Source organism: Erinaceus europaeus, chromosome 1, assembly GCF_950295315.1.
Source record: "Erinaceus europaeus chromosome 1, mEriEur2.1, whole genome shotgun sequence".
NCBI classification, from domain to species: Eukaryota; Metazoa; Chordata; class Mammalia; order Eulipotyphla; family Erinaceidae; genus Erinaceus; species Erinaceus europaeus.
In genome coordinates this window covers 97,921,624-97,949,274 of record NC_080162.1, presented here as the reverse complement: position 1 = coordinate 97,949,274, position 27,651 = coordinate 97,921,624, and the positions used below count along the sequence as shown (strand labels likewise).

The window sequence follows — 27,651 nt, the reverse complement described above, 5'->3', positions numbered from 1 at the left end:
ATAATTCAGTTATTAAAGAAGACATTAGAAAATGAAACTAGACTCCACCAATGTGTCCTGGAGCCTCACCTCCTCAGGCCCCTGCACTACTAGGAAATAAAGAGACAGGCTTGGAGTATGGATCAATCTGCCAATGCCCATGTTCAGCGGAGAAGCAATTACAGAAGCCAGACCTTCTACCTTCTGCACCCCGTAATGACCCTGGGTCCGTACTCCCAGAGGGATAAAGTATAGGAAAGCTATGGGGGATGGGGGTAGGGGTAGGGGTAGGGGTAACGGGATACGAAGTTCTGGTGATGGGAACTGTGTGGAAAGGTACCCCTCTTATCCTATGGTCTTGTCAGTATTTCCATTTCATAAATAAAAATTATATAAAGACAAAAAGAAAATATGTGGCCAGGTGGTAGCACAGCAGTTTAAGAGCACGTGGCACAAAGTGCAAGGACCAGTGTAAGGATCTCAGTTCGAGCCCCCAGCTCCACCTGCAGGGGGAGGGGTTGCTTCACAAGTGGTGAAGCAGGTCAGCAGGTGTCTATCTTTCCCCGTCTCAGTCTTCCCCTCCTATCGATTTCTCTCTGTCCAATCCAACAACAATGATAGCAATAACAACAACAACAACAATAAACAACAAGGGCAACAAAAGGAAAAAAATAGCCTCCAGGAACAGTGGAGGCAAAGGAAATGAAATTAGAAGGCTGGAGGGACCGATCCATATGTGTGCCCAAGGTTCAAGTCTCTGAACAAATGCCACACAGAAGATGTTATGGCACCTGGGGAAGCTGTGGCATTGTGATGTCTGTCTACTTTCTCTCTATTCAAATGAAAAAGTAGCCAGGAGTCATGAAATTGTACATATATAAGGCTCTGGCTCCATACACCCTAAATATAACCCTTAAAAAAACAAAACAAAACAAAACAAAAAAAACCAACAAAAAACTACGGAAGTTCAAAAGAAAAGTAGTAAGCAGAAGGCAAGACTTAATAAAATAAAGTAACATGGAGAGACTGAATGACACTTCACCAAAGAAGATGCAAAAATATCCCATATAAATCAAAACTGCAATGAACTACCAATCAACATATATTGGGGCAGAAAAACCATGACAGATTATACTACTTACTGATGAACTGCAGATTTACTGATGCAAATGCAGACTAACTTGAACATCTGGACATTACTCACTGGAATGCAAAATGATATAGCCACTGTGAAAAAGACTAGCAGTTTCTAGGGCCAGCAAGATAGCTCACCTGGGAAAGAGACCACTTTTTCACAAGCACTATCCAGGTTCAATCTCAGCCACCACCATACTAGGGGAAATTTTGGTTCTGTGATGTGTGTGTGTGTGTGTGTGTGTGTGTGTGTGTGTGTGTGTGTGTGTGTGTGTGTCCTTCTCCTTCTACCTAAAAACTAAGCCCAGAATAGTGAAGTCCTACAACAACACTGGCGTATCCATATTAAGCTAAATCCACATTTTCCTTTTTCTTTTCTTTTCTTTTCTTTTTTTTTTTTTTATTGTATAAGACAGAGAGAAATTGAGAGAGGTGGGGGAGATAAAGAAGGAAAGAGACAGATACCCGAAGCCCTACTTCACCACTTGTGAAGCTTTCCCCCTTCAGGTGGAGACCAGGGGCTTGAACCCAGGTCCTTGCATACTGTAATGAATGTGCTTAAGCAGGTGCACCACTGCCTAGTCCCCAAAACACACATTTTCTACACAACTCACAAATCCACTAAATTGAAATGTACATTGTACATGGAAAATTATAATGGTTTTATTAATATCCACTGAAAACAACTGGAATTCCTTCAAACTAGGACTAAATGAGATAAGCATACAGTGGAGTACTGCTTGGCCATAAACAGAACGAATTATTGACATAATGAACAATTTACATTACTTTCAGATGTTGTTTTCAACACTACCAGGAAAACTTTTTCCACTGAAAATCCCATTTCATACTATGTATAAGTTTTAAATGGCATAGAATAACATTACTGGAAGATGACCAGAGGGCTTTGAACTCCATTTCCATCAAGACCTGGAGAGAAAGAAGAGGAAGCAAGGACATTGGGAAGTAGCAATAGGTGTAGCTCTGACTTACAAAGGAAGAGAAGGCAGGACCATAGAGAAAATGAGCAAACATACATAAATATAGGTATTTATAGAAATAATAGTCAACCTACATCTGTTAGCTTGGGAGAATGGTTAGATTCCAGTGGAGGGAATGGGGCACAGAACCCTGGTGGTGGGAATAGTCTGAAGTTAGACCTGTTATAATTTTGTAATATTAAATCACCAGTAAAAATAAATAATAGGGAAAAAAGAAAATAGTGTTTGTAAGAACTTGGAAGGAGTCAGGTGGTAGTGCAGTGGGCTAAGCGCATGTGGCGCAAAGCACAAGGGCCAGCTTAAGGTCCCGGTTCAAACCTCCAGCTCCCCAACTGTAGGGGAGTCGCTTCACAGGCAGTGAAGCAGGTCTGCAGGTGTCTGTCTTTCTCTCCCCCTCTCTGTATTCCCCTCCTCTCTCCATTTCTCTCTGTCCTATCCAACAACAACGACATCAATAACAATGAAAAACAACAAAAGGGCAACAAAAGGGAAAATAAATATTAAAAAAAAAATCTTAAAAAAAAAAAAAGATCTTGGGAGTCGGGCTGTAGCACAGCGGGTTAAGCGCAGGTGGCGCAAAGCACAAGGACCGGCATAAGGATCCCGGTTCGAACCCCGGCTCCCCACCTGCAGGGGAGTTGCTTCACAGGCAGTGAAGCAGGTCTGCAGGTGTCTATCTTTCTCTCCCCCTCTCTGTCTTCCCCTCCTCTCTCCATTTCTCTCTGTCCTATCCAACGACAACAACAATAATAACTACAACAATAAAAAAAAACAAGGGCAGCAAAAGGGAATAAATAAATAAAATAAAATAAAATAAAAGATCTTGGAGATAATTGAAAACATGTTCAATAATATTACTAAGAAAAGTGGGAGTATGTATAAACTACTAAAAAAAAAAAAAACTGGTTATCAAATCTGTGGCCTGGGGAAAAAAAGTGGGTTGAAAGATGTAGAAGAATGAAAATGAGCTACTATATTTCACCAAACACAAAAGTAAACTTTAACTGGATCAAGAACTTGCATGTTAGACCAGAACTGATCAAGTATTTAGAGGAAAATACTGTCATGCCTATTTTTAAATCTAAGTTTTAAAGGTGTCTTCAATGACTCAAGTCCACTCACAAGGGAAACAAAAACAAAAATAAATCAATAGGGCTAAATCAAACTGAAAGGCTTCTTTCTGTACAACAAAAGGATCCACCGCCAAAACAGACTCCTTATGAAATGCCATAAATCAGACAAAGCTTAATAACCAAAACAGATAAAAGAGCTCACCAACTCAGCAACAAAAAAACAAAACCCATGTAAAAATGGGGAGAGGAAATGGACAAAATATTCACCAATGGGCCAACAAACGTGAAAAAAAAAATGCTCAAAGTAATTTATTATCAGAGAAATGCAAATGAAGATAATGAGGTGCCACTTCATTCCTATGAGAATGCAATACCTAAGAAAGGACATAACAACAAAGTTTGGAGAGGTTGCAGGAGTAAAGGAACACTTCTACATGGCTGGTGGGAATGTGAAATGGTCCAACCCTTATGAAGAGCAGTATGAAAATTCTCAGAATTCTAGAAATGAATCTACCCCAATGATATGGCAATTCCTCTCCTGGGGATAAACCCTAAGGAAACAAACACATCAATCACAAAAGATCTAAGTACACCTATGCTCATAGCAACACAATTTGTAATAGCCAAAACTTGGAAGCAACCCAGAAACAAAGTAACCCAGGAGACCAAAAACAGATGAGAGGCTAAGAAAGCTGTGGTGCATAGGACTACCTAGTTTTCATTTCAAATGGCACACTTTCTAACAAAGTTACAGACCCTAGATATAGGCTAGAGCCTAGCGGAATGGGTTCATAATACACATATCCATAAATTAGAGACAACTATATATTTCCAAATAAAAGTGCTAACAGTCCTCTGTGATTAAACTCAGACATAATAATAAGCACAGCAAGCAAGTAGAAAGGTCTATAGAAGGCTCCATAAATTATCTGATCAAATATTTACTATTTAGCCTAGTTACTCTCATCACTTATCCCCTACTTTGTTTCCCTCAAACAAGTTTTTTAATTTTAAAATTATTTATTTTTATTTATAAAAAAGAAACTGACAAAACCATAGGATAAGAGGGGTACAACTCCACACAATTCCCACCACTAGAACTCCGTATCCTATCCTCTCCCTTGATAGCTTTCCTATTCTTTAACCCTCTGGGAGTACGGACCCAGGTCATTGTGGGATGCAGAAGGTGGAAGGTCTGGCTTCTGTAAGTGCTTCCCTGCTGAACATGGATGTTGACAGGTCCATACTCCCAGCCTGTTTCTTTCTTTTCCTAGTGGGGAAGGGCTCTGAGGAATCTTTCAAGGCACATTGGTGGGGTTGTCTGTCCAGGGAAGTCTGGTCGCATCCTGCTAGCATTTGGAAACCTGGTGGCTGAAAAGAGAGATAACATACAAAGCCAAACAAACTGTTGAACAATCATGGACCTAAAGGCTGGAATAGTGCAGATGAAGAGTTGGGGTCCCTCCATTTTGTAGATAGCTAGTAGGCATATTTTAGTTATATTTCAAAGGGTCTGTAGCTATATTAGTGTTTTTTTTTTTTTTGCCTGAGCCTGAAATCTGATATGCAGGTGGATCCTAATTATTGTCTGGGGAGATGCTGTCATGGCTGGAAAAAGGACCAGAAAGCTGGATCAGGGAAGAGAGTTGCTCCCAAACATGGGAAAGGTGTACAAATTCTGTTGACTATAACCCCCATCGAATTGATGTGATCTGGGACCCATATTTAGCTTAGGAGCCTATGTGACCCTGTATATCTGAACTCACATTCTGTGGTCATGAGTAGGAACATTCCAAGCTGCCCCACTATCAGGAACTATCTTCCTCAGGTGTACCACAGAGTACATTATCCAGCCTCCCTTCAGAGGATGGAACATTCTCTACCTTTGTTGATACAAGTTGAGGGCAAGGTCCTATGGGGGTCAAGAGGGGTCTATTGTGTTGTTCCTAGTAGAGATGACAGGTAACAATGGAGAAAGAGATCTGTTCGAGGTCTAGGCCCATCATGTCTGTTTGGGAATCTCAGGACTCCCCAAATAGGGCCCCAGCTGATGGGGTGGCCTGATAGTGACTAGAGTCATTGTTAAGGTATGCTAGTCTCTTGCCCTTATTCAGCTTTTGCAGTCCTTGCTTTGATAAGGTTAGCTTTAGATTGAGTGAGGGAAGTGTAAAAGGAAGTAGGTGAGGAGGGTATCTAAGTAGACACTATTTCATTATAAACTTTATACTGACTAACTGCAGTCTATTGTGTACTTTTGCTTTCAGGTATATATTTTGCCCTAATTTATGGATACATGTGAACATATGCTCTATCTCATGGGAGCTGGTCTATATCTAGATTTTGGGACTTTGTTAGGAAGTGAACCACCCAAAATGGAATTAGAAAATCCTATGAAAGGAAAGGTCTCACCCATGTAATGAGGCTGAAGGGTTGAAATTCCATGCCTGACGTCTCTGGACACAGTCTGAAGTGAAGCAAGCTGAAGTGGTACTTGTTGCATTGATTAGGTTGGGATCAGTACCTCAAACACTCTCAGGTACTCAACTAACTACACTAAAGAAAGATAACTCTATCTCCTAATCTCTCTGACAGCATTAGCATTATTATCAGAGAAATGCAAATGAAGACAATGAAGTACCACTTCATTCTCATAACCCCCTTCATAATCTCTAGAAGAAACACTGTATAGAACTGGCCAAGAGATACACTGGTAAAAATATATATATGTCAACTAAACGACAATTATTGTCTCTATGACAACTTTTATTAGAATCATCAAACAAGTAAATGCAGTAAAATTTAAGATTAACTTAGACCACACTAAAACCCTAAGTTTATTTCCTCCCTAACTTGAGGCCAGACCCCATAAACCTAGTACAACAAATGATAACACTTGAATAACTGAGAGAAAATCCAAGCTTGTCAGATAAAGGACTACAAAAGCTGGATAAAGGCAAGAGACTAGCTCACTTAATGATGACCTTTGTGGTCAATACTAGGCCACTCTATCATCTGGGGCCCTAGTCAGGGAATCCTTGGATTTCCCCATAGATCATATGGGCAAGACCTCTAACAGATCTCTCTCTCACTAGTCACTTCCAACAGGAACATCTTCATAAGGCTTCTTGTTGGGCCTCTCCAGGCCCATACACTCACTATAAGGTAGCAATGGTAAGGACTGCCCCACTTTCTGAAAGGACTCGGGTCATTCTACTCTGCCACTAAAGAAGACTGGATCTGAAATGATTGCAGCCTAAAATGTTCCCAGCTATAATATGGACTTCAAACTCGAACTGACAGGGACTCAGAGGTTACACAGGCTCCTGTGCTAAATGTGAATATATATATATGCCTGAGTCAGACTGATGAGGTTAATTTACATAACAAAGGGAACTAGAACATTAAATAGAGAAGTCTTTTCTATAAATGGTGTTGGGAAAAATTCAGTGGCAGCATGCAAAAGAATAAAACAGGCCACATCGCACTGTGCACAAAAGTTAACTCCAAATGAATCAAAGTCTTAGAAGTTAGTCTGTAAATAATAAGAGCCATAAGTGAATATAAGAACACTGGATGATGTTGGTTCTAAAAATGTATTTAGAGACTTAATTATAATAGCATAGAAAAAAGGGGAAAATAAACCAGTGGGATTATATCAAATTGAAAAGTTTTGACATGGCAAAAGGAAATATCACCAAAATAAAGATATCATGTTGAACAGAAAAAGTTGTACGTGCCACACATCAAAGTGCTAGTAACTAAAATCTATATAAAAAAACAACTCATGAATGAAATAATCTCAACAAACCATTAGTAAATGGGAAATAGATATGAACATTTTCTTCACCAAAGAAAATATTTAGACAACCAACAGGCACATAAAAAATGGTCAAACTTACTACCAGAGAAAAACAAAGTATAACAATAAGGAGAAGATGTCCTACACTAAAAACAACATAAGCACTAAGTGCTGGCAAGGATGCAGTGAAAAAGAAACCTTTTTCCAAAAAGGATGACAGAGGACCTAGTGGGGGTTGTATTGTTATATGGAAAACTAGGAAGTGTTATGCATGTACAAACTATTGTATTTACTGTAGAATGTAAAACATTAATTCCCCAATAAAGAAATTTTAAAAAAAGAACCCTTTTATAATGCTGGAGGGTTTAAATTGGTCTAGCTCCTGTGGAAAACAGTCTAATGAGTCCCTAAAATATTAAAAATGGAACTACCAAAAATCCAGCAATTCCTCTCCTAGGATTCTATCCAAAAAACAAAAGAACACATAACTGAAGAGATTCATGCACAGCTATGTTCATTGTGGTACTATCTGAAACAGAAAAGAAATTGGAAACAACTCAAATGTCCACTGACAGGTAAGTGGTTAGGAAGTTGTGATGTATATACACAAGAGAATACTATTCAGCTATAAGAAATGATGAAATATTCTCTTGTGCAACATCTTGGATGAAGGTGAGGTGGGATATTAAGTGAGATAAGCCAGAAGGAAAGGGATGAATACCAGACCTCAGTCACAGAGAAAGGATTAAAAAAAAAAGGGGGGATAGTTATAAAATTTTTTGATCAGTGATAGGCACTGTGGTATCCACCTCACTATCCTAAATGTGTATCTTGAATCCTTAACCCCTAATGTGATGATATTCAAATATACAGTTTTAGGAACATAATTAAGTTTAAATGAGGTATGATAGTGGGGCCTCTTCATGGTAGTATTAATTTCCTTATAACAAAAAGACACCATAGAATCCTTTACCTCCATGTTTTTTGTAGAACACAAGAAAATGGCACTATTCAAGTCAGAAGAACCTCATCAGAAATTGAACATGCAAATAACCTGTCCCTAGACTTCTAGTTCCAAAATCACAAGGAAATAAATTCCTGTTAACACACCCAGTTTATGAGGTTTTCATAAGACATTGAAAATAGATTAAGACAACAGACACCTCACACATTACCTTGCTTAATTTCACAATGAGTATATTTGTATTTTAATATGTAAGCTATAATTGAATTGCCTAATAACTACATGTCACAGCATTTATGCTTCCTACAACAAATGACAAGAAGTTTGTAGTTTGGCTATGGTAACAGCTTTGTCAGTAGCAAAATATTTCTCGTCTAAATATCTAATCACCTCTATGTCCAAATTTACTCTCCTGACATTAAGACCCCAGTAGGCTGTTCTCTAAAGTGTGTTTCCTGCACAGAGCTGATACAAAATACATTAAAGAGAGATCACTTAGAACTAAACAGTTTTGTCTTCATGCTCCTAGAAAAAGATAATCATCATATACATTTTTAAGAAGCACAGACATGATGGGGCTAGACCTCTAACAGTTCCCTCTCCACTATTTCTGATCATCTCCATCAGGTACAACATAACAGACCCCTTTGTGGGTCCCTATAGGATTTTGTCCTCAACGTGGATCAAAAAATCATAGGGGATAAGTGCAGCCTGGAAGGTTCCTAACCGTGATCACAGAATGCGAGCCCAGACCTACAGGGATGCAGAGGTTACATAGGTTTCTGTGCTGAATATGGGCCCCAGATCAAACCAATAGGGTTTACAGTTAGCAATATTTATATACTTTCTCCGTATTTGGAAGTTACTCTCTTTCCTGATTCAGCTTTCTAGTCCTTTTTCCAACTATGACACCATCTCCCCAGACAATAACCTGGGTCCAACTGAGTATTAGATGTCAGGCTCAGGCAAAAACTAGTAAAGTCATGGGCCCCTTGGAATATACCTAAAATAGAACACATTACAGTCCACAAGGACTCAGGCTCAAGCACATAGTCCCCACTTGCAGGGCAACAGGTATCTCTCTGTATCTTTATCTCCTGCTCCCCTCTTAATTACACTCAGTCTCTATCCAATAATAAATATACTGCCAGGCCTGGGACATCAACCCTCCAGCTCCAACACTCTGGTGAGATCTTTCTAGTCCGTAGGACTTCATAGTTCCATTTCCGATGGTGTACTTCCAAAAAGTTACAGAACCTAGATAACAGACCAGGGTCCATGAAACAGGGTACATATGCACATGAATCCATAAGTTGGGGGAAAATACATACCTTAAAGTAAAAATGTGCACTAAGCACAACTCGGACTGGAGTTGGTATATTGCACCAAAGTAAAAGTCTCTGGGGTAGGAGTGGTAGTGGGGGGAAAGAGTTCAGGTCCTGGAACAGGATGGCAGAAGACCTAGTGTTGTGTGGAAAACTGAGAAATGTTATGCATGTACTAACTATTGTATTTATTGTCGACTGCAAAACATTAATCCCCCAATAAAAAAAAATTAAAAGTGTGAAATAGTCTACAATGATTCAATAAGTGAAGCAAAGAGAAAGACCTAAAAAAGATACCATAAAATAATTTGTACTCAAGACCTATATACCCTCCTCACCTACTTCCTATTTCACTTCCATCAATCACTCTAAGTCTAACCCTGTCAGATAAAGTAAGGACTACAAAAGCTGAATAAGGGCTAGAGATAGGCACATATTAATCATGGCGTTTTTGGTGACTACCAGGCCACCCCATCACCTGGCGCTCCAGTCAGGGAATCCTTGGATGGGCTTAGGCCTCTAACAGATCCCTTTCTCCACCATCACTGGCCATCTCCATCAGGAACAACATCATAAACTCTCTGTGGGCCTCTACAGTGGTAGAAATTGCCCCACCTTCCGAAGAGAGGCTGGGTCAACATACTCTGTCACTCAAGGAAGACTGTTCCTGAAATGAGTGCAGCCTAAAATGACAATGTAAGTGAGCTCAGACTGTCAGGGATATAGAAGACTCCTGTGCTAAATATGAATAGACATGGGCCCTAGGTCAGGTCTATAGGGTTTACAGTTAATGATACTCATAAAACTTTCCCTATATTGATGAGCCTGTCTCTGCCCTGATCTAATTTTCTAGTCCTATCCTCAACTCTGATACCAACTTCCCAGACAATACTCCTAGTCCACCTGCATGTTAGCTGTCAGGATCAGGGAAAAATTAATGAAGACATAGGCCCATTGGAATATACCTAAAATAGACTTCCTAGCTTTTTCCAAAATGGGAGACTTCAAGTTATCATCTGTTATGCTCTTACCTTTAGGTTCTTGATTATTAAAAATTCTGTTATGCTTTAAATCTTAATGCTTTTCAGCCACCAAGTTGCAGATACTACTACCATGACAACAACCTGACATCCCTGGGCAGATGACTTCACCAAATGAGTCCTGGAACCCCACCTCCCCAAAGCCTGGGAGTATGAATCAACCATTCAACACCATGTCCAATGAAGAAGCAATTATAGAAGCCAAATCTCCCACCTTTTCTACTCCATAAATATCTTGGGCCCATACTCCCAGAGGGATAAAGGATAGGGAAACTTCCAATGGAGGGGAGGGAATATGGAACTCTGGTAATGGGAATTGTATGTACTCCTCTTATCTCATAGTCTGTCAATCATTATTAAATCATTATAAAAATAATAAAATAAAATGAAACAACGTAACTTCAGGTATCTCACAAAGAAAAAAAAAACAAGAGATATTGCACAGTATTCTATATCCATGCTATATGGATTAATCCTCAGTTATTTGTAAATATGTGCCAGAAACTCCTTTCAGAAGATTTCTACATTAAAAAAATTTTAACAAAGCAGTATATAAAAATAAGCAAAGGGGGCCAGGCAGTGGTGCACTGGATTAAGCACACATAGTATGAAGCACAAGGACCCATGCAAGTCCTCGCTTTTCCACCTGTGTGTGTGTGGGGGGGAGTTGCTTCACAAGCAATGTACCAGGTCTGCAGATGTCTATCTTTCTCCCTCTATGTTATCCTCCTCTCTAAATTTCTCTCTTATCCAATAAAATCAGAAAAAAAAAATGGCCACAGGAGTAGTGGATTAGTAGTGTTGGCCCTGAGCCCTTAGAGGAAAATAATAATAATAACAACTTAAAATTTCAAAAAAATAAGGTAAGCAAGAATGGTGGGAACTCAATTACTATGCCCCACTATCTTCTTCTTCTTCTTCTTCTAGCGTTTGCCCTTCTTCCGTAGCCAGTCAACAGCGTCAGGTGCAGCTATAACGCAGTTATAATAGGATCTGCATGTTTTGACTACCTGCTGAGAAATTATTTTAAAAAAGACTTATTTCATACTATTAACATGAATATAAAGAATTTGTTTCAAAAGAATATGATAGAAAAATAGTAGGACTAACAAGAATGAAGAATTAGAACAAGATAGTTCATGAGTTAACTACTCAAGTTGAGAAAGGGTCTTGGGAGTCAGGCGGTGGCGCAGTGGGTTAAGCGCACATGGTGCAAAGTGCAAAGACCGGCCTAAAGATCCCGTTTCGAGCTCCCAGCCCCCCACCTGCAGGGGAGTCGCTTCACAGGTGGTGAAGCAGGTCTGCAGGTGTCTATCTTTCTCTCCCCATCTCTGTCTTCCCCTCCTCTCTCCATTTCTCTCTGTCCTATCCAAAAACAACAACATCAATAACCACAACGTTAAACAACAAGGGCAACAAAAGAAAAAGTATTTAAAAAAAAAAAAAAAGGAGAAAGGGTCTAGCTTGAGACTAAGCCCTCTAATCAAATTCCAGGTATATTTCACATTTTCTCCATTAAGTAAGTTAAATATATATCCTTAAACAATTTTAATGCTTTAACCCTAAAAAGTTGGGGGTGGGCAGGGGAGAAATAAGTACCTTCCAATCTCTGAATTTTTGCTTTCACAGAAATAACAGCTTCAAAAGGTGAAACTCTCAGTTCAAAACATGTTCCAGTCAATGTTTCGATGAAGAGCTCCATGGTGTCACAGAGAGGAAATTTGTAGTACAATGGTCCCACGTTATCTTCATTGAAGAATGGAGGCTCTTTTCTGTTATCCATTACTTTGACTTTAACGATTCCTCTGGAATACGCTGTAGGCAACTGTATTTCAGTTCTAGCCAAATAAGTTTTGAACATTGGAAATATATATTGCTGTTCATTTTTTAAAATTTTATACCTAAAAAAAATAAAATAACTTTGTAAACAAGCTAGTCAATAAGTCTCATTCCTCCACACAGATTTTCTGAATAGCTCTGGTCCATAACAATATTATAGACAGTTCCAGGATTTATTGTTGTGCTTAATTATGTCTCATTCTTAACTTTCCACGTGTCTCTAAAATCAGCGTCTCAACTAAACTGTAACATGGTTACAGACAATCATATTCTGTTTTAAAAAATTAAAACTTTAATTAAAAATTAAAAAGTTTTAAAAAAATTTAATGTTTCTTTTTTATTATTGCACAGAGACAGAGAAACTGACAGGAGAGGGGGAGATAGAGAGGAAGAAAGACACCTGCAGCTTTACTTCACCAATTGTGAAGATTTCCCTCCTGCAGGTGGAGACCAGGAGCTTGAACCTGGGTCCTTCTGCACTGTACTGTATGAACCTAACCAGGTGTACTACCAACTGCTGGACCCCCTTATTCTGAATAATTTTTATGTATCTTACAGGAGTCAGGTATTTACATATAGTATTTGTAGCTAATGATATTTAAACCAACACACTCCACACGTTGGTATATATTTCCAAAATTTTAAAAAGACACTTCTCTAAAGCATATAAATTATGTATTCTATAACATACAAAAAATGACTTTACAGCCACAGTACATTTGACTCTCACTGAACAAAATAACTGCCATCCTAATAGTTTCCTTAAGAACAGGGCTCACCAGAACGTGGGACTGGAGTTGGTGTATTGCACCAAAGTAAAAGACTCTGGGGTGGGGTGGGGGATGGTATTCAGGTCCTGAAACATGATGGCATAGGACCACCTAGTGACGGTTGTATTATTATGTGGAAAACTGGGAAATGTTATACATGTACAAACTATGTATTTTACTGTCGACTGTAAACTATTAATCCCCCAATAAAGAAATAATAATAATAAAAAGGAATAGGATTCACTAATAGACATTTGGTTTCCTAGAGGTCATTTTTAACCACTTAGATGAAGCTAAAATTTGGTAATAGACATTAGACACATAACTAGACATAAAAATTTCAATAAATACATAACTTCTTATAAAAGTGAGACTTAATGTAGCCTACTGTTAATATCAAAATTAACTATAAGTATATAAATAGAAGAATAAGAAAATCTAATTCACAAATTATCATTAATCAGTGAAAACTTTGCAAACTTAATTTGGAACTTGATGAACAGATAATATCCACACCTCCCTGGAGAAGCAGCTAAATCTTTTTTATTCTTAATGTCATATCTGTTCACACACACACACGTTTCAAGAAGATAATTTATTTGAACAGTTCTATTTCTAAATAGCTAATATACCTGCACTTTAGGTGGATTATGACAGAAAAATCTTAGTTGAGGGTTACTAAGAGAGCTCACCTGTGAAAGTGCCTACTTTGCCAAACACATGACCCAGATTCAAGCTCTCAGCCACCAGTGCACAGAAGCTTTGGTATTGTGGTGTCTCTCCCCTCTGTCTCTAATTATATGAAAAAGTTAGCATAGAGCAGTGAAGCCCTAGTGCCAACAATAAAAACATTAATTGCAACTAAAGACAGTCAATGAAAATCTCATTTTCTAGAAGTCCAAAAAGGATGACAGAGGACCTAGTGGGGGTTGTACTGTTATGTGGAAAACTGAGAAATGTTATGTACAAACTATTGTGTTTACTGTTGAATGTAAAACAATCCCCCAATAAAAAAAAAAAAGAATCTCATTTTCTCTAATGTTCCTATTTACTTGAGAGGAGAGTCAAATCAACAGTCTGGGATACGTGTTGTCTGGGATCAAATCTAAAACCTAACACAGGGGGCCGGGTGGTTGAGCACCTGGTTGAACCCACATGTTACAATGCACAAGGACCCGGGTTTGAGCCTCCAGTCCCCATCTGCAGGGGGAAAGCTTTGCAAGTGGTAAAGCAGTGCTGTGTCTCTCTTTCTCTCTCCCCCTGTATCTCTCCCTTCCCTCTAGATTTCTTGCTGTCTCTATCCAATAAATAATAATTTAAAAAGAAAGAGAGAAAGAAAGAAAATAAAAACCTTAGGACCTGGAAGACAGCATAATGGTTATACAAAAAACTTTCATGCCTGAGCCTCTGAAGTCCTAGGATCAATCCCCTTGTAACCATTAATGCCAGAGTTGAGCAGCACTCTGGTATGATAAAATAATAATAATAATAATGGTAAGTAATGCCTTAGTGGCATGTTATAGGAAGTACAGTTATCTTTTCAAAATGTAGAACTGTGTTCTTTTCTTTGGGTATATGTTGTTTTTTAAGACAGTTGTTGTCTCAGGTGATACGATTTCATATCTCCCCAATACTAGGAACTTTTTATATAGTGTGAATTTTCATTAACAATAATGGCAAGTGTAACTAATTTTAAGGTCTGAATTACACTGTTCACCCAGTTAACGACCCTAAATAGATGGTATCACAAGAAGAAAAGTTGTACTGGCTTTGAGAGCTATTATATCATCATTGTCAATAACAACTAAAATAATACCTGGTAATGGTCAAACAGCTGTATTACTCAAGTTTTGTTTCTTATACTTTAGGTACATGGAAATGATTTCTTTGGGTGAGGCTTACTCCTAATACACCATTTTTTCCTTCACCGAAAGAGCTATTTTTTAATGGTTTTGTATAAAATATGAATTCTTAAAAACATACTTATCATGCCAGATCAGAAAAGAATTCACTACAGAATTATCAGTGTCTGTTCTCCAATGCTAGCTACACTTACACTATGTATACAGTAGCAGTTCTTGCAAAAGAAATTAAGAATGCTGGGAGGAAGAACCAGCTGAGGGGCAGCACGCTTGCCTACCAAAAGAAATTAAGAATGCTGAAAACAACTTCACAAAAACAAAGATAAGAGGGATGAGTGCTTGCACAAGAAGTAGGATATAAACATCATTTCCTCTGCCACAATACTCTTCCATAGCAATATCCTTGGGAAAAAAAAATAAAGATAGCTTCAGGTTAAGGAAGAAGGCCTTGCTCTATAATTAGAAAGGATAAATAATTATGGGTTAAAAGAAAAATGACCTGTATGGCACTACTTGTGCTGGAACAGCCACTGAGTCTGCCCACTAATCAAGGAATAATTTCCAGTATCCAAAAAGAAGATAACCAGATTCAAAATTGAAAATATATGCCTTTATACAATAGCTATACTTCTTGGTGGTAGAAGTCAGAGACAAGAGGATGAATCAAACCATGATTCAGTGCTCCAGGAAGTGGTGCAGTGGATAAAGCACTGGACTCTCAACCATGAGGTCCCTAGTTCAATCCTTGGCAGCATATGTATCACAGTGATGTCTGGTTCTTTCTCTCTCCTCCTCTCTCTCATGAATAAATAATTAAAAAAAATAAAATAAAATCATGATATATAATTAAGGCTGACAGGAGATCTTAAATGATGGCAGAGAAGTAAAGCGAAGTCCTAGCAGTCCCCAAACTAAGAGGTGGCTTTCTCTACCTGCAGGGCCTACAAGCAAGAAATCCTATGTTCTATCCCTTTCACTTATATATGCTAGAATAGCGCTGTCATATGAAATAAAGAAATCTTAAAAATAGATAAAATCGGGGTCCAGACAGAGCTTCTAAAAATCACCATGTCTGGTTATATGGCATATCACCAAGCCCTGTTATGTATGAAAACAAGGGGTAATGAACAAAGTCAACATGGGAAATGAGCCAAGAAGTTAAACAAAAACAAACAAACAAACAAACAAAAAAACACAGATGTATGAAAAGATAGTAGAGGTAGAGCTTTTACAAATAATTTTTAAAATATTTATTTATTTATTTTTGTTGCCCTTGTTGTTTTATTGTTGTTATTGATGTCGTCGTCGTTGGATAGGACAGAAAGAAATGGAGAGAGGAGGGGAAGACAGAGAGGGGGAGAGAAAGACACCTGCAGACCTGCTTCACCACTTATAAAGTGACTCCCCTGCAGGTGGGAAGCCAGGAACTCGAACCGGGATCCTTACGCTGGTCCTTGTGCTTTGCATACGAATAATTTTTAAAACCATAGCTATTAGCAGTGACGGCGAAAAAAAAATTCCTAAATCAATTCTTTAGATACTTCTTTCCTCTCTTCTGAAACAGTAGAAAACACACACACACACACACACACACACACACACACACACACACACACACACACGTTGGAAGGAAAGGTAAAGCAGTAACAGCAAAGTAATTTCAGCTGTTTGCAATTAACTGCAGGAAAGAGGCCTTATCCTCATTTAAAAAAAATTATTTTTTTCAACTTTTCCTCCAACACAAAATGCTCCCACGGTCTTTTGCAATCACGAAGAAAAAAAAAAAACGCTCATTTTGAAATCAGCTACTTTTACGAATCTGTGGGGGAAAAAATGCCCTGTGTTTGAAATCCAAGCTACAGACTTTACATCCACCTGCACAACCTAACCTGAAATCAGTTTTCTCTGGGGACTGGGAAATCAATTCTTAGAAACTATGGTTAGGTCTGAGTCAAGTGCCAAGAACACTAGAAAAACCAGAATCACCTGCGAAGCAGGAGCTCTTGCACAGACTCCAGCTGCGCGGATGCAGCAGCCAGATGTGGAGGGCGGAGGTCGGGGCCGGGAGGAGGAAGGGCCCCGTCGGGCGGGGCCGGGCGCCCACGTCGCGCTCGCGGAACAAGTTTCCGGCAAAGGATGCCCACCGCGCCGGTCTCCGGGCAGCGGCTAGGGACGGGTCCGCACAGCCAGCAGCAGCGCTGGAGGAGGGAACGCGAGCTGGTCTGGCTCAGCGCCCAAAGGTCCCGAGCGCCCACCCCGCCGCCCGCCCGCCCGCCCGCTCGCCCGCCCGCTCGCTCGCTAGCCCTCCCTCACCGGTTTCTCGTCCGCTCGCTCACCCGCCCACAGGCCTAGAAGGAGGCAGGACTCCGCGAGAGACGCCGCGACGGCCACGGACGAGCAACGCACCGCGGCCGCCACACCCCGCCCCCGCCGCTTTGTGACACCGCGTACCAATCGCTTGCTGGCGCTCACCTCGTCCTCCAATCAGCGAGGTCGAGGGGCGGGGCCTGACCGGAGGACTCGGGCGGTTGCTCGGGAGCCCGCGTTCCCTTGGCGTTTGGTGGTGTGTGTCGGTTAGGGAAGGCCCGTATGTTGACCTTTTATTACTAACAGTGGACAGCCAACCAAGACCCTAGTAGGCACTCTAGAGACCAACCTCCCACGTCTGCTGGGGACCTGAGGCACATTGCCAGAGGTCAATTTATGACCTTCTCAGAAATGTGCTGGGGTGAGGAGAGCCCTGGCCACACCTTGCCCAGGGCCTGGCGAGGCCTTTCCCATGTGGCTGCCAGGTGCATTCTGGGTCAGCCTGCCCTGAGTAGCCCTGCCGCCCAGTGTTTCACCATCTGCTAAGGTTTCCGGCCTAGGTTGGCTCATCTGCAATGTGGAGACATTGCTATAGTTGGTGAATACGAGAATGGAAGCAAACAACCACTTACTCCTTGGCTTTTATTTTTATTAGTGATTTAATGATTATCAAAATTGTAAGCTAACACAGGCAGTAACATATAGAGGAAGAAAGCGTGAAAGAGACCACAGCACCAAAGCTTCCTTCAGTATGGAGGAGGTGGGGTCTAACTTGGGTCAGCCTTACTAGTGAAATATGCCAGTGAGTTCTTCCACCAGCCCTTCCTTCTTCTATGTACAGAGAGCTGTTAGGCCAGGAGGCATCAGAGTGGACACCTTAGGTTGTCAGATCACAGCACTGACTAGACTTCGCTCCCTCTTTTCCCCATTTTCTTGCCCAAATCGCCAAGCTCCAGAATGCATCCAAACTTGTTTACAATATCACAGTCTTACAAACTGAGATGAGTCCTCACTGCTTCTCTTTCGGTCCCTTCCCCACATAAATCCAATTCGTTACAGATTTTGAAACCAAATTGGATTATTCTACTAAGTGGCTCATTCAACTCAATGGTCAATCTTCCTCCAACTGCAGTTTCATGCATTCTCATCTTGGGATGCAAAAAGAATCAGACCTAGAATAAATCCCCGTGGTTAATCTGCATCTCATCTTGAGAGCTCAGCCACTTATTTATTTTAAGGATTCAACAAAGTATTGAGCATTGGGTTTGTGATGAGGCACTGGATTCTTAAGTCATCTTCAGGCTCTTTGGTTCCTTAAGCTCTACACATTTAATACTAAACGGGTTGGAGCCCCTTGTGGATAGAGATAAATGGTCATTATTACCTTTGTCTACACGACCCTAAGAACAGTGTCTATGATGAAGTGAATCTTAACTACATCAAAAAATTTAGTTTTTCAACATGCCTTCCACTTGTCACAGTGCTGGACCTTGTGCTCAGGTGAGCTTAAAAAAGCTTAGGGTATCAGCACTGAAAACTCTTTCTTTGGCCAAGTCATTTTTACCATCTATAATTTTTGAAGTATCAAGCTTTTTCTATTTTCTCTCATTACAACCTTGCGAAGTTGGTACTTAAATCCCTACTTAGCAAGAACAAATAGAAAATAAGAAATCATAAACAATTTGCTTACAGTTGAACCATTCAGGATTGATAAACACATCCTGCTTTGCCTACAAGATATACCATAATCACAGATGGAATACTTGGCACCAAAATGGCATAGGAACCCATGGACTAGAATAGGAATAAATCATCTATGTGACTACTAGCTACAATGGATCACACAATTGTAGAATATTTCCAAGAATGCAACGTTCTGCAGAAGAGTAGTGCTGGGTCTAGTAGCTAATATTTCCATCCTCAGAACTTTTCTCTACTGTTCCCTGGCTCACTCTTGACTCTTTCATAAAAATAACTTCAAGGAAAGGAAGTGAATTCCTTAGAACAGTTAGCAAATTTCGCCATATGGTGGTGTACCTGGTTGAGTGCACACATTACAGTGTGCAAGGACTGGGGTTCAAACTTCTGGTCCCCACCTGCAAAGGAGAATCTTACCAGTGGTGAAACAGTTCTGTAGGCTCTTTTCTCCCTCTCTCTCTCTCTCTCTCTCCTTCAGCCCTGTCTCCTGTTTCTGTCTCAATTTTCTTCTTTAATAAATAAATCAGTAAGTAGAAGTTCTGTTATTTAGGCAAGAAAAACTCTTTGAAAAAAATGAAAATAAATAATAGCAAATGTTCTATAAAGGGGCAGATACAAAGTATCTTAAATGTGAGCTATTCTACCCAAACTACTCAATTCTGGCATAGTAGATTTGAAAAATAGCTAAATAGCTATAGAATAGATGAAAATGAACATGCTAATGACCTGAAAAAAAGTTATGCCTTAGTGAAAGTGTACAGGCAACTTGAGATTTATGTGGAATAATGGAAATTTCTCCTGTTGCTCTGTCACCTGCTCTGATTCTGACTAAGCTAGGACTTTTGTATACGAAAGATAGATTTCTACTCATGTGCCTAATATTTGCTACCTCTGGAATTCTCTAGCTACCCATGTAAGTCACAAAAGGATTTCTGTTCTAACATAACCTAAGTCATACCACAGTTCTTCCAAAACCAATTAAATGAAAAATATTAAAACAGAAGATTCCAGAAGATCACGGAATGAGAAGCTGCTAGTGGCTTGAGCTCCAACATCTACTGGAAATGGTAGGATGTTTTGCATGTAGCAGGACAATCAATAAGGGGTCCTAGTGGTGACACCAAGGAGGTGACTATAACTCAATTTGGGTTAGAAAATAGAGTAAAAAGAAAGGAAAAAAAAATTTTTAATTATTATTCCCAAAGTGCACCCCCTCCCCCCCATAACCAGTCCCTGGGGGCCAGAGATCTGCTCCTAGCAGGCGCCCCTGCTGAGCTTCTTTACCAAGATTCCTGTCCCACCATGGGGTGTCATTCTATTCCTTTCTGGAACCTTTGGCCTTTTTTCTTTCTAAATAGCCAATTCCAGATACAAATATTCCACCAAGCAGAGTCTTACTCAAACAGGGAAAGACCATCAGAGGGTTTTTTTGCTTTATTTTTTTCAACAATCAGCTGCCTCTAGTCAGGGGGCCTAAGGCAATCTGGAGGCATCCAAGCTGAAGACAGGACAGGTTTTTTTTACTCTGTTCTATTTTATTATCAATACAAGATAAACATGTATACTCATTTGTGAATTATTTTGGGGAAGAAATCTGACTCAGAGTGGACTCTCTATGTATGTATCTCTGCTCTACTTCCCTTTCTCCTCTTGCTACCCCTAGAATATATAGTGGATAGTAGAATTGCATAATTGTCTATTCTTGCTATCCCTTTTTTCCTTTCTTCTTCACTTGGACTTGGTTGCTATTTTTTCACAGACTGGAGACATTGTTTGGCTAAATGGTAGTGATTAAACTGCTACAAACTTTGCTCCAGTTGCTATTGTAATTTCTGAGGTTGGTGATAGCATTTGTCATAAAGGTATTTAGTACAGTGTTGCTTGTACTCAAAACACAACTGAGGAACAACAGAACAAAAAAATAAGAAACACATTAATCAAAAAAATGGGTAGATCAAGAACAAATAAAACTGCTACTACAATGAATGAAGACAAGAGCCCAGAAGAAATTATAAAGCAACCAGAAGTAACTATAGATAAGAAAAGTATGCAAGCAATAGTAAACTTATTAATCACAGAAATGAAAACAAGATTGGAGGAAAGGAATGGCAGTACTAGGGAAACAACATTTGAGACCCCCAAGGAAAATACTGATTAATTTGAGGCAATTAGAGAACTGAAAACCGAAATAGCTGAACTGAGGAAAGAAGCTGAGGGAAGGGAAATCAGACTAACAGAAGCAGAAAAAAGAATTACTCAGAGGATGAGTTAGAGAAAACTAAGAAAGAGGTGAAAGAGCTCAAAAAGAGACACTGAAAACAACAACAAAGATATATGGATGATCTCAAAAGCAGTAACATTCGTATAATTGGCCTGCCAGAGGAAGAGAGGAAGGGGAAGGAAACATTCTAGAGGAAATTATAGAAGAAAACTTCCCAGACCTGAATAACAGAAAGGACATTAAGATTCAAGAGGCCCAGAGAATTCCAAACAGAATCAACCAAGACCTGAAGATACCAAGACACATCACAGACACAATGAAAAGAAGTAAGGATAAAGAAAGGATCCTAAAGGCTGCAAGAAAAACAAAAAGTCACATACACGGGAAAACCCATAAGACTATCAGCAGACTTGTCCATTCAAACTCTAAAAGCCAGAAGAAAATGCCAAGATATCTATTGAGCCCTGAATGAAAAAGGGTTTCAACCAAGGATAATATATCCTGCTAGAATTTCACTCAAACTAGATGGAGGGATCAAAACCTTCTTAGACAACAGTTAAAGGAGGCAACCATCACCAAACCGGCCCTGAAAGAGGTTCTAAAAGACCTCTTATAAACAAGAACATCACTATAATACTTGCATTATATCAGAGCAAACAAAAATTTGTTGAACAATGGCACTACAATACATTAAATCCATAATATCAATAAATGTCAATGGCTTAAACTCACCCATCAAAAGGCACAGGGTGGGGGGATGGATCAGAAAAAATAACCCAACCATATGCAGCTTGCAAGAATCCCATCTAACACAACAAGATAAACACAGACTTAAAGTGAAAGGATGGAAAACTATCATACAGTCTAACAAAACACAAAAAAAGGGCAGGAACAGCCATTCTCATTTCAGACACAATAGATTTTAAATTAAAAAAAGTAATGAAAGATAGGTAAGGCCATTACATAATGATAAGAGGATCAATTAGCCAAGAAGACTTAACGATTATTAACATCTATGAACCCAATGAGGGACCATCTAAATACATCAAGTACCTACCAAAAGAACTTCAAAAATACATCAATAGTAATACAATAATAGTGGGAGACTTCAATACCCCACTCTCACACTTAGATCAACAAAGCAGAGAATCAAAAAGATACAAGAGAATTAAATGAAGAGATGGACAAACTAGACCTCTTGGATATTTTCAGAGACCTTCACCCCAAAAAACTGTAATACACATTCTTCTCAAATCGACATAACACATACTCAAGGATAGCCATGTTAGGCCACAAAGACAGCATCAATAAATTCAAGAGCATTGAAATCATCCCAAGTATCGTCTCAAACCACAGTGGAGTAAAACTAACATTTAACAACACACAGAAAATTATTAAAAGTCACAGAATTTGGAAACTAAACAGCATACTCTTTAACAACCACTGGGTCAGAGATTCACTCACGAAGGAAATTCAAATGTTCCTGGAAACAAATGAAAATGAAGACACAACCTATCAAAATATTTGGGACACAGCTAAAGCAGTATTGAGAGGGAAACTTATAGCCATACAATCACATATTAAACAACAAGAAAAAGCTCAAACAAACGACCTTAGTGCACACCTCAAGGACTTAGAGGAAGAGGATCAAAGGAACCCTAAAGCAACCAGAAGGACAGAAATCACTAAAATTAGAGCAGAAATACACAACATCAAAAATAAGAGAACGATACAAAAGATCAATGAAGCCAAATGTTGGTTCTTTGAAAGATTAAACAAAATTGACAAACCCCTAGCCAGACTCACCAAACAAAAAAGACAGAAGACTCAAATTAATAGAATTGTAAACGATGGAGGAGATATCACAACTGACACCACAGAAATCCAGAGAATCCTGTGAAACTTCTATGAAGTACTATATGCCACCAAGCTAGAGAATCTGGAAGAAATGGAACAATTCCTAGAAACATATGCCCTTCCAAAACTGAATCAAGAACTACAAAACCTAAATGTACCAATCACAGACAAAGAAATTGAAACCATTATTAAGAATCTCCCCAACAACAAAAGTCCTGGACCATATGGCTTCACAAATGAATTCTACAAAACTTTCAGGAAACAGTTAGTACCCATACTTCTTAAGCTTTTCCATAAGATTGAAGAAACAGGAATACTCCCTTCCACCTTTTATGAAGCCAACATCACCCTGATACCAAAAGAAGATAGGGACACAACAAAAAAGGAAAACTACAGACCAATATCTCTGATGAACATAGATGCCAAAATATTAAACAAGATCTTGGCCAACCGGATACAACAGCACATCAAAAAGATTGTTCATCACGACCAAGTGGGATTCATCCCAGAAATGCAAGGTTGGCTCAACATCCGTAAGTCAATCAATGTCATTCACCACATCAATAAAAGCAAAGCCAAAAACCACATGATTATCTCAACAGATGCAGAGAAAGCCTTTGACAAAATCCAACACCCATTCATGCACAAAACCCTACAAAAAATGGGAATAGATGGGAAATTTCTCAAGACAGTGGAATTCATATATATCAAACCTACAGCCAACATCATACTCAATGGACAAAAGCTGAAAGCATTCCCCCTCAGATCGGGGACTAGACAGGGCTGTCCACTGTCACCATTACTCTTCAACATAGTATTGGAAGTTCTTACCATAGCAATCAGGCAAGAGAAAGAAATCAAAGGAGTACATATTGGAAGGGAAGAAGTCAAGCTCTCACTATTTGTAGATGATATGATAGTATAAATGCAAAAACCTAAAAAATCCAGCAGAAAAGTACTGGAAGTTATTAGGCAATAGAGCAAGGTGTCAGGCTACAAAATCAATGTACAAAAATCAGTGGCATTTCTTTATGCAAACACTAAATCTGAAGAAGACAACCAGAAATCACTCCCATTTGCTGTTTCAGCAAAATCAATAAAATACCTAGGAATAGAGTTGACCAAAGAAGTGAAAGACTTGTATACTGAAAACTATGAGTCGCTACTCAAGGAAATAGAAACTGATACCAAGAAATGGAAAGACATCCCATGCCCATGGATTGAAGAATAAATATCATCAAAATGAATATTCTCCCCAGAGACATAAACAAATTTAATGCAATAGCCATCAAAGTTCCACCAAGCTTCTTTAAGAGATAGAACAAACACTACCATCATTTATCTGGAACCAGAAAACACCTCGAATTGCCAAAACCATCTTGAGGAAAAGAAACAGAAAGGGAGGCATCACAGTCCCAGGTCTCAAACTATATTATAAAGCCATCATCATCAAAATAACATGGTACTGGAACAAAAATAGCCACACAGACCAGTGGAACAGAATTGAAAGCCCAGAAATAAATCCACACACCTATGGACATCTAATCTTTGATAAAGGGGCCCAAAGCAGTAAATGGAAGAAGGAGGCTCTCTTCAATAAATGGTGCTGGGAAAACTGGGTTGTAACATGCAGAAGAATGAAGTTGATAGTATGTTGGATAGTATGCCAGCTCCCCCTGGCTTCTGCTTAACACTATTCTATTTACATAACCACTGCATTCTATTTACATAACCACTGTTAACAAGCACCACCCTCCTCCAGGGCATTGGTGGTTCAGTGATAGGATTCTCGCCTGCTCCGCCCCCTCCTTGTCACACTCTGATTTTCACCAGTCACTTTTCTCTCCACCCTCTCTATATCACATCCTGTTTCCACCCTACTTGGAGAGTATAAAAACAGCTGCTCTTCTGATTAAAGACACTTGGAAATTGCTTTCCGGCTCCGAGAGTTCCAGAGTGTTTCTCCTGTGATGTTAGTGTGGCACGAGTTCGGATCCCTCTCCCACACAGCAGCCTAGATCGGCTCCAGTTGAGTTCTCTCCAACCCAGAGAGCACTAGCTCGGGAAGAAGTACCCTCAGGCTATCCCGGCATCTGGCGCCCAGAACAGGGACATGTAAGCAGCAGATTTACAAGAAGACATCCTAGATAAGTACACACCTTTTGGGTATCTGCAATATTGTGTTAAGGCGCTGTGATTTTTTTTCTTTCTTATTGTTTTCCTGAGATGTCTCCACCATGGAAAATCTTTTCCAAATTCTGCATTTTTTTTTCCAGTATACAATTTTTATATATCTGGGGCATTTTTCTCGGGGCTACACCTTATATCCTGTTGATCATCATAGCAGCTTTTAAGGGATATATAGGGCAACCTCTCAAAAGGCTTAAGGACCTGGAGGCTGAGGTCCAAGAGATAAAGGAAGTGGTCATAGAACTTAACCAGCACCTTAAAAACAAGAAGAAGCAAAGGCCTGTCATGATCCTGACCCACCCTAATTCCTCTGCATCTTGCCCTGAGGCCCCTATTTTGGCATCTTGCCCTGAGGCCCCTATTTTGGCAGACACGTGTCCGAATTCCCCTTTGGACTCCACAGCCACTTCTTCGGCCACCCCTATTGTGGCAGACACATGTCCGGAACCTCCTGCCTCCACGGCTGCTTCTTCGCCCACCCCCCGTTTTGACAGACACATGTCCAAATTCTCCTGTAGGCTCCAAAACCACTTCTTCGGCCGCTTGTCCAGAAGCTTCAACTTCGGTGACTCCTCCTACCGCTACACACTTATCAGAGCAAGTCCACACATTTCCGGTCAATGTTGCCACCCAATAGACAAAAACCTCAGGCCTGGTATCCATATTCTGCCACAGACCTGAAGGAACTACGCCAGGCTATCAAGGATGACGGTATTCATGCCCCATGGACCAGGTCCATTTTATAAGGCCTGCTTCAGAACCTTAATACCCCCAAGATTGGAGGGATGTAACTCGTGCTATGCTCCCAGGCCCCCTCTTCCTGCAATGGGAGGCATTCTTTCGCGATGAATGTTTACGATTGTGGAAAAATATTCAAAATCAGCCAGAGGGGAATTTTGATGCATTGTTTGGAACAGGCCAATTAGAAACAGGGATTTAACAGGCGGAAGCCAAGTTTCCACTGGGGTATTTTGATCAGGTACGCCTGTGTGCATTAAAAGCATGGGAGTGATTAACACCACCCATGGGAGCAGCCTCAGCCCCCATTCTCTCCCTTCAACAAGAATCTGATGAATCCCTCGCTAAATTCATTGCCAGGGTCGAGTTTGGAAAGGAAGATTTATAATCCTGATGCTCATTTTCTCCTCCTGTGATCCATACTCTGGGATGGAATGCTTCCACATTTTCGACAGGCCTGTATCACTCTTAAAAACGAACACCCAGATACTTGGATTATAGCTACACAGGATCTCAGATCAAGCTCTTTTCAAGGACATATGTTACAGGCCTATGCAGCTACCTTACATAAGCAAAAAGGGGCTTGCTTTCAGTGCGGTCGCCAAGGGCATTGGCATAACCAATGTCCAGAAAATAGACTGACTCCAGTCAGGGCAACCCCGCCTCCAGACAGGGAATCAGAGACCACGAATGCCTTGTCCCAGATGAAAGGATTTCACTGGAGGAGAGATTGTTGGTCAAGGTTCCATAGGAACGGCATGCCTCTGCCAAATATAAACAGGGATTTAAACTAGGTGTGGGGCTTCCCTTAGCCCCGCCCCCAAGAGGGAAGGAAGCAAGTCACCCACTTGGTGCTGTGCCCTTCTTCCACAAACAGAAGCCCAGCTTGGGACCCAATCCGTCGCTACACCCACCACGCCAAATAACAATAACAGAGGGTGAGCAGAAGGAGGAACCCGCGGTATGTGGGAACTTCCAGCATAGAAATAACCGGCTGGAGCAAGAGAACAGCTCGAATTCGGAGCCTGAGATTTTATGGACCACCCGTTTTAGAAAGGGGTCACCCAACTATGACAGTAAAGATTGGTAATATTCCTTTTAAGTGTTTGATTGACACGGGAGCAGATAAGACAATATTAAGACTAGCAGAGGTTCCCCAGAGTTGGGAACTCCTCCCAGGCCCACGCTTACGTGGTGTCAGAGGATTGACTCAGGCATTCCGCACATGAGATTCCCTTGTGTGGGAAGATCCAGAAAGGACTACCGGACGCTTTCAGCCTTTAATAGCTGATATAAGCACCAATTTATTGGGAAGAGACTTGCTGGAATCTTTAGATGTAGTGATATCCTCAGACACCTCTGGAGGACACCACACTCACTCCTGTGAGACTGCTAGACCCAACCAGCACCCCCAATAGTAACTGCCACTGTTCGTAACAGAACTCCCCGCTTAGATTGGCTTTCTAATGAGCCTGTCTGGGTGGAACAGTGGCCTTTGCCTAGGGAGAAGCTAGAAATTTTAAAAGAACTCGTCCAAGAGCAGTTATCTTTGGGACACATTCGTCATTCTCGGAGCCCATGGAATACTCCAGTCTTTGTGATTAAAAAGCGCTCAGGAAAATGGTGGCTCCTCCAAGATCTTCGTGCAGTTAATAAAACCATGCAGGTTTGGGGCTCCCCCCAAAGGGGTTTGCCTCTTGCTTCCGCAATTCCCACAGGAATTCCAATCATAGCTACTGATATACAGGATTGTTTTTTCTCTATTCCCTTACACCCACAAGATTGTAAACGTTTTGCTTTCTCTGTTCCTTCTATTAATAATGCCAGCCCTGCCGATAGATTTGAATAGGTGGT

At 40.2% G+C, this 27,651-nt stretch overlaps 1 protein-coding gene across 11 annotated transcripts in view; it reads right to left on the bottom strand.

Moving 5' to 3' along the window:
• ZFAND4 (zinc finger AN1-type containing 4) overlaps positions 1–17,212 on the bottom strand; it is a 57,724-nt gene extending 40,512 nt beyond the window's left edge. For 4 of the 11 annotated variants that reach the window (XR_009550006.1, XR_009550007.1, XM_016189726.2 and 1 more), the window contains exons 1-2: positions 16,773–17,070; positions 11,915–12,216 (exon numbers count right to left, since the gene is read on the bottom strand). Coding sequence is in view for 6 of the 11 variants with exons in the window: in XM_016189726.2 (XP_016045212.1) it covers positions 11,915–12,176 (262 nt within the window). In the remaining 5 variants the exon portion in view is untranslated. Of the gene's footprint in view, positions 1–11,914; positions 12,217–13,616; positions 13,717–16,772; positions 17,071–17,099 lie in introns of those variants that run through there. The other 7 variants (XM_060191630.1, XM_060191642.1, XM_060191620.1 and 4 more) reach the window with 7 other exon arrangements.
• Between the last annotated feature and the right edge of the window lie 10,439 nt (positions 17,213–27,651).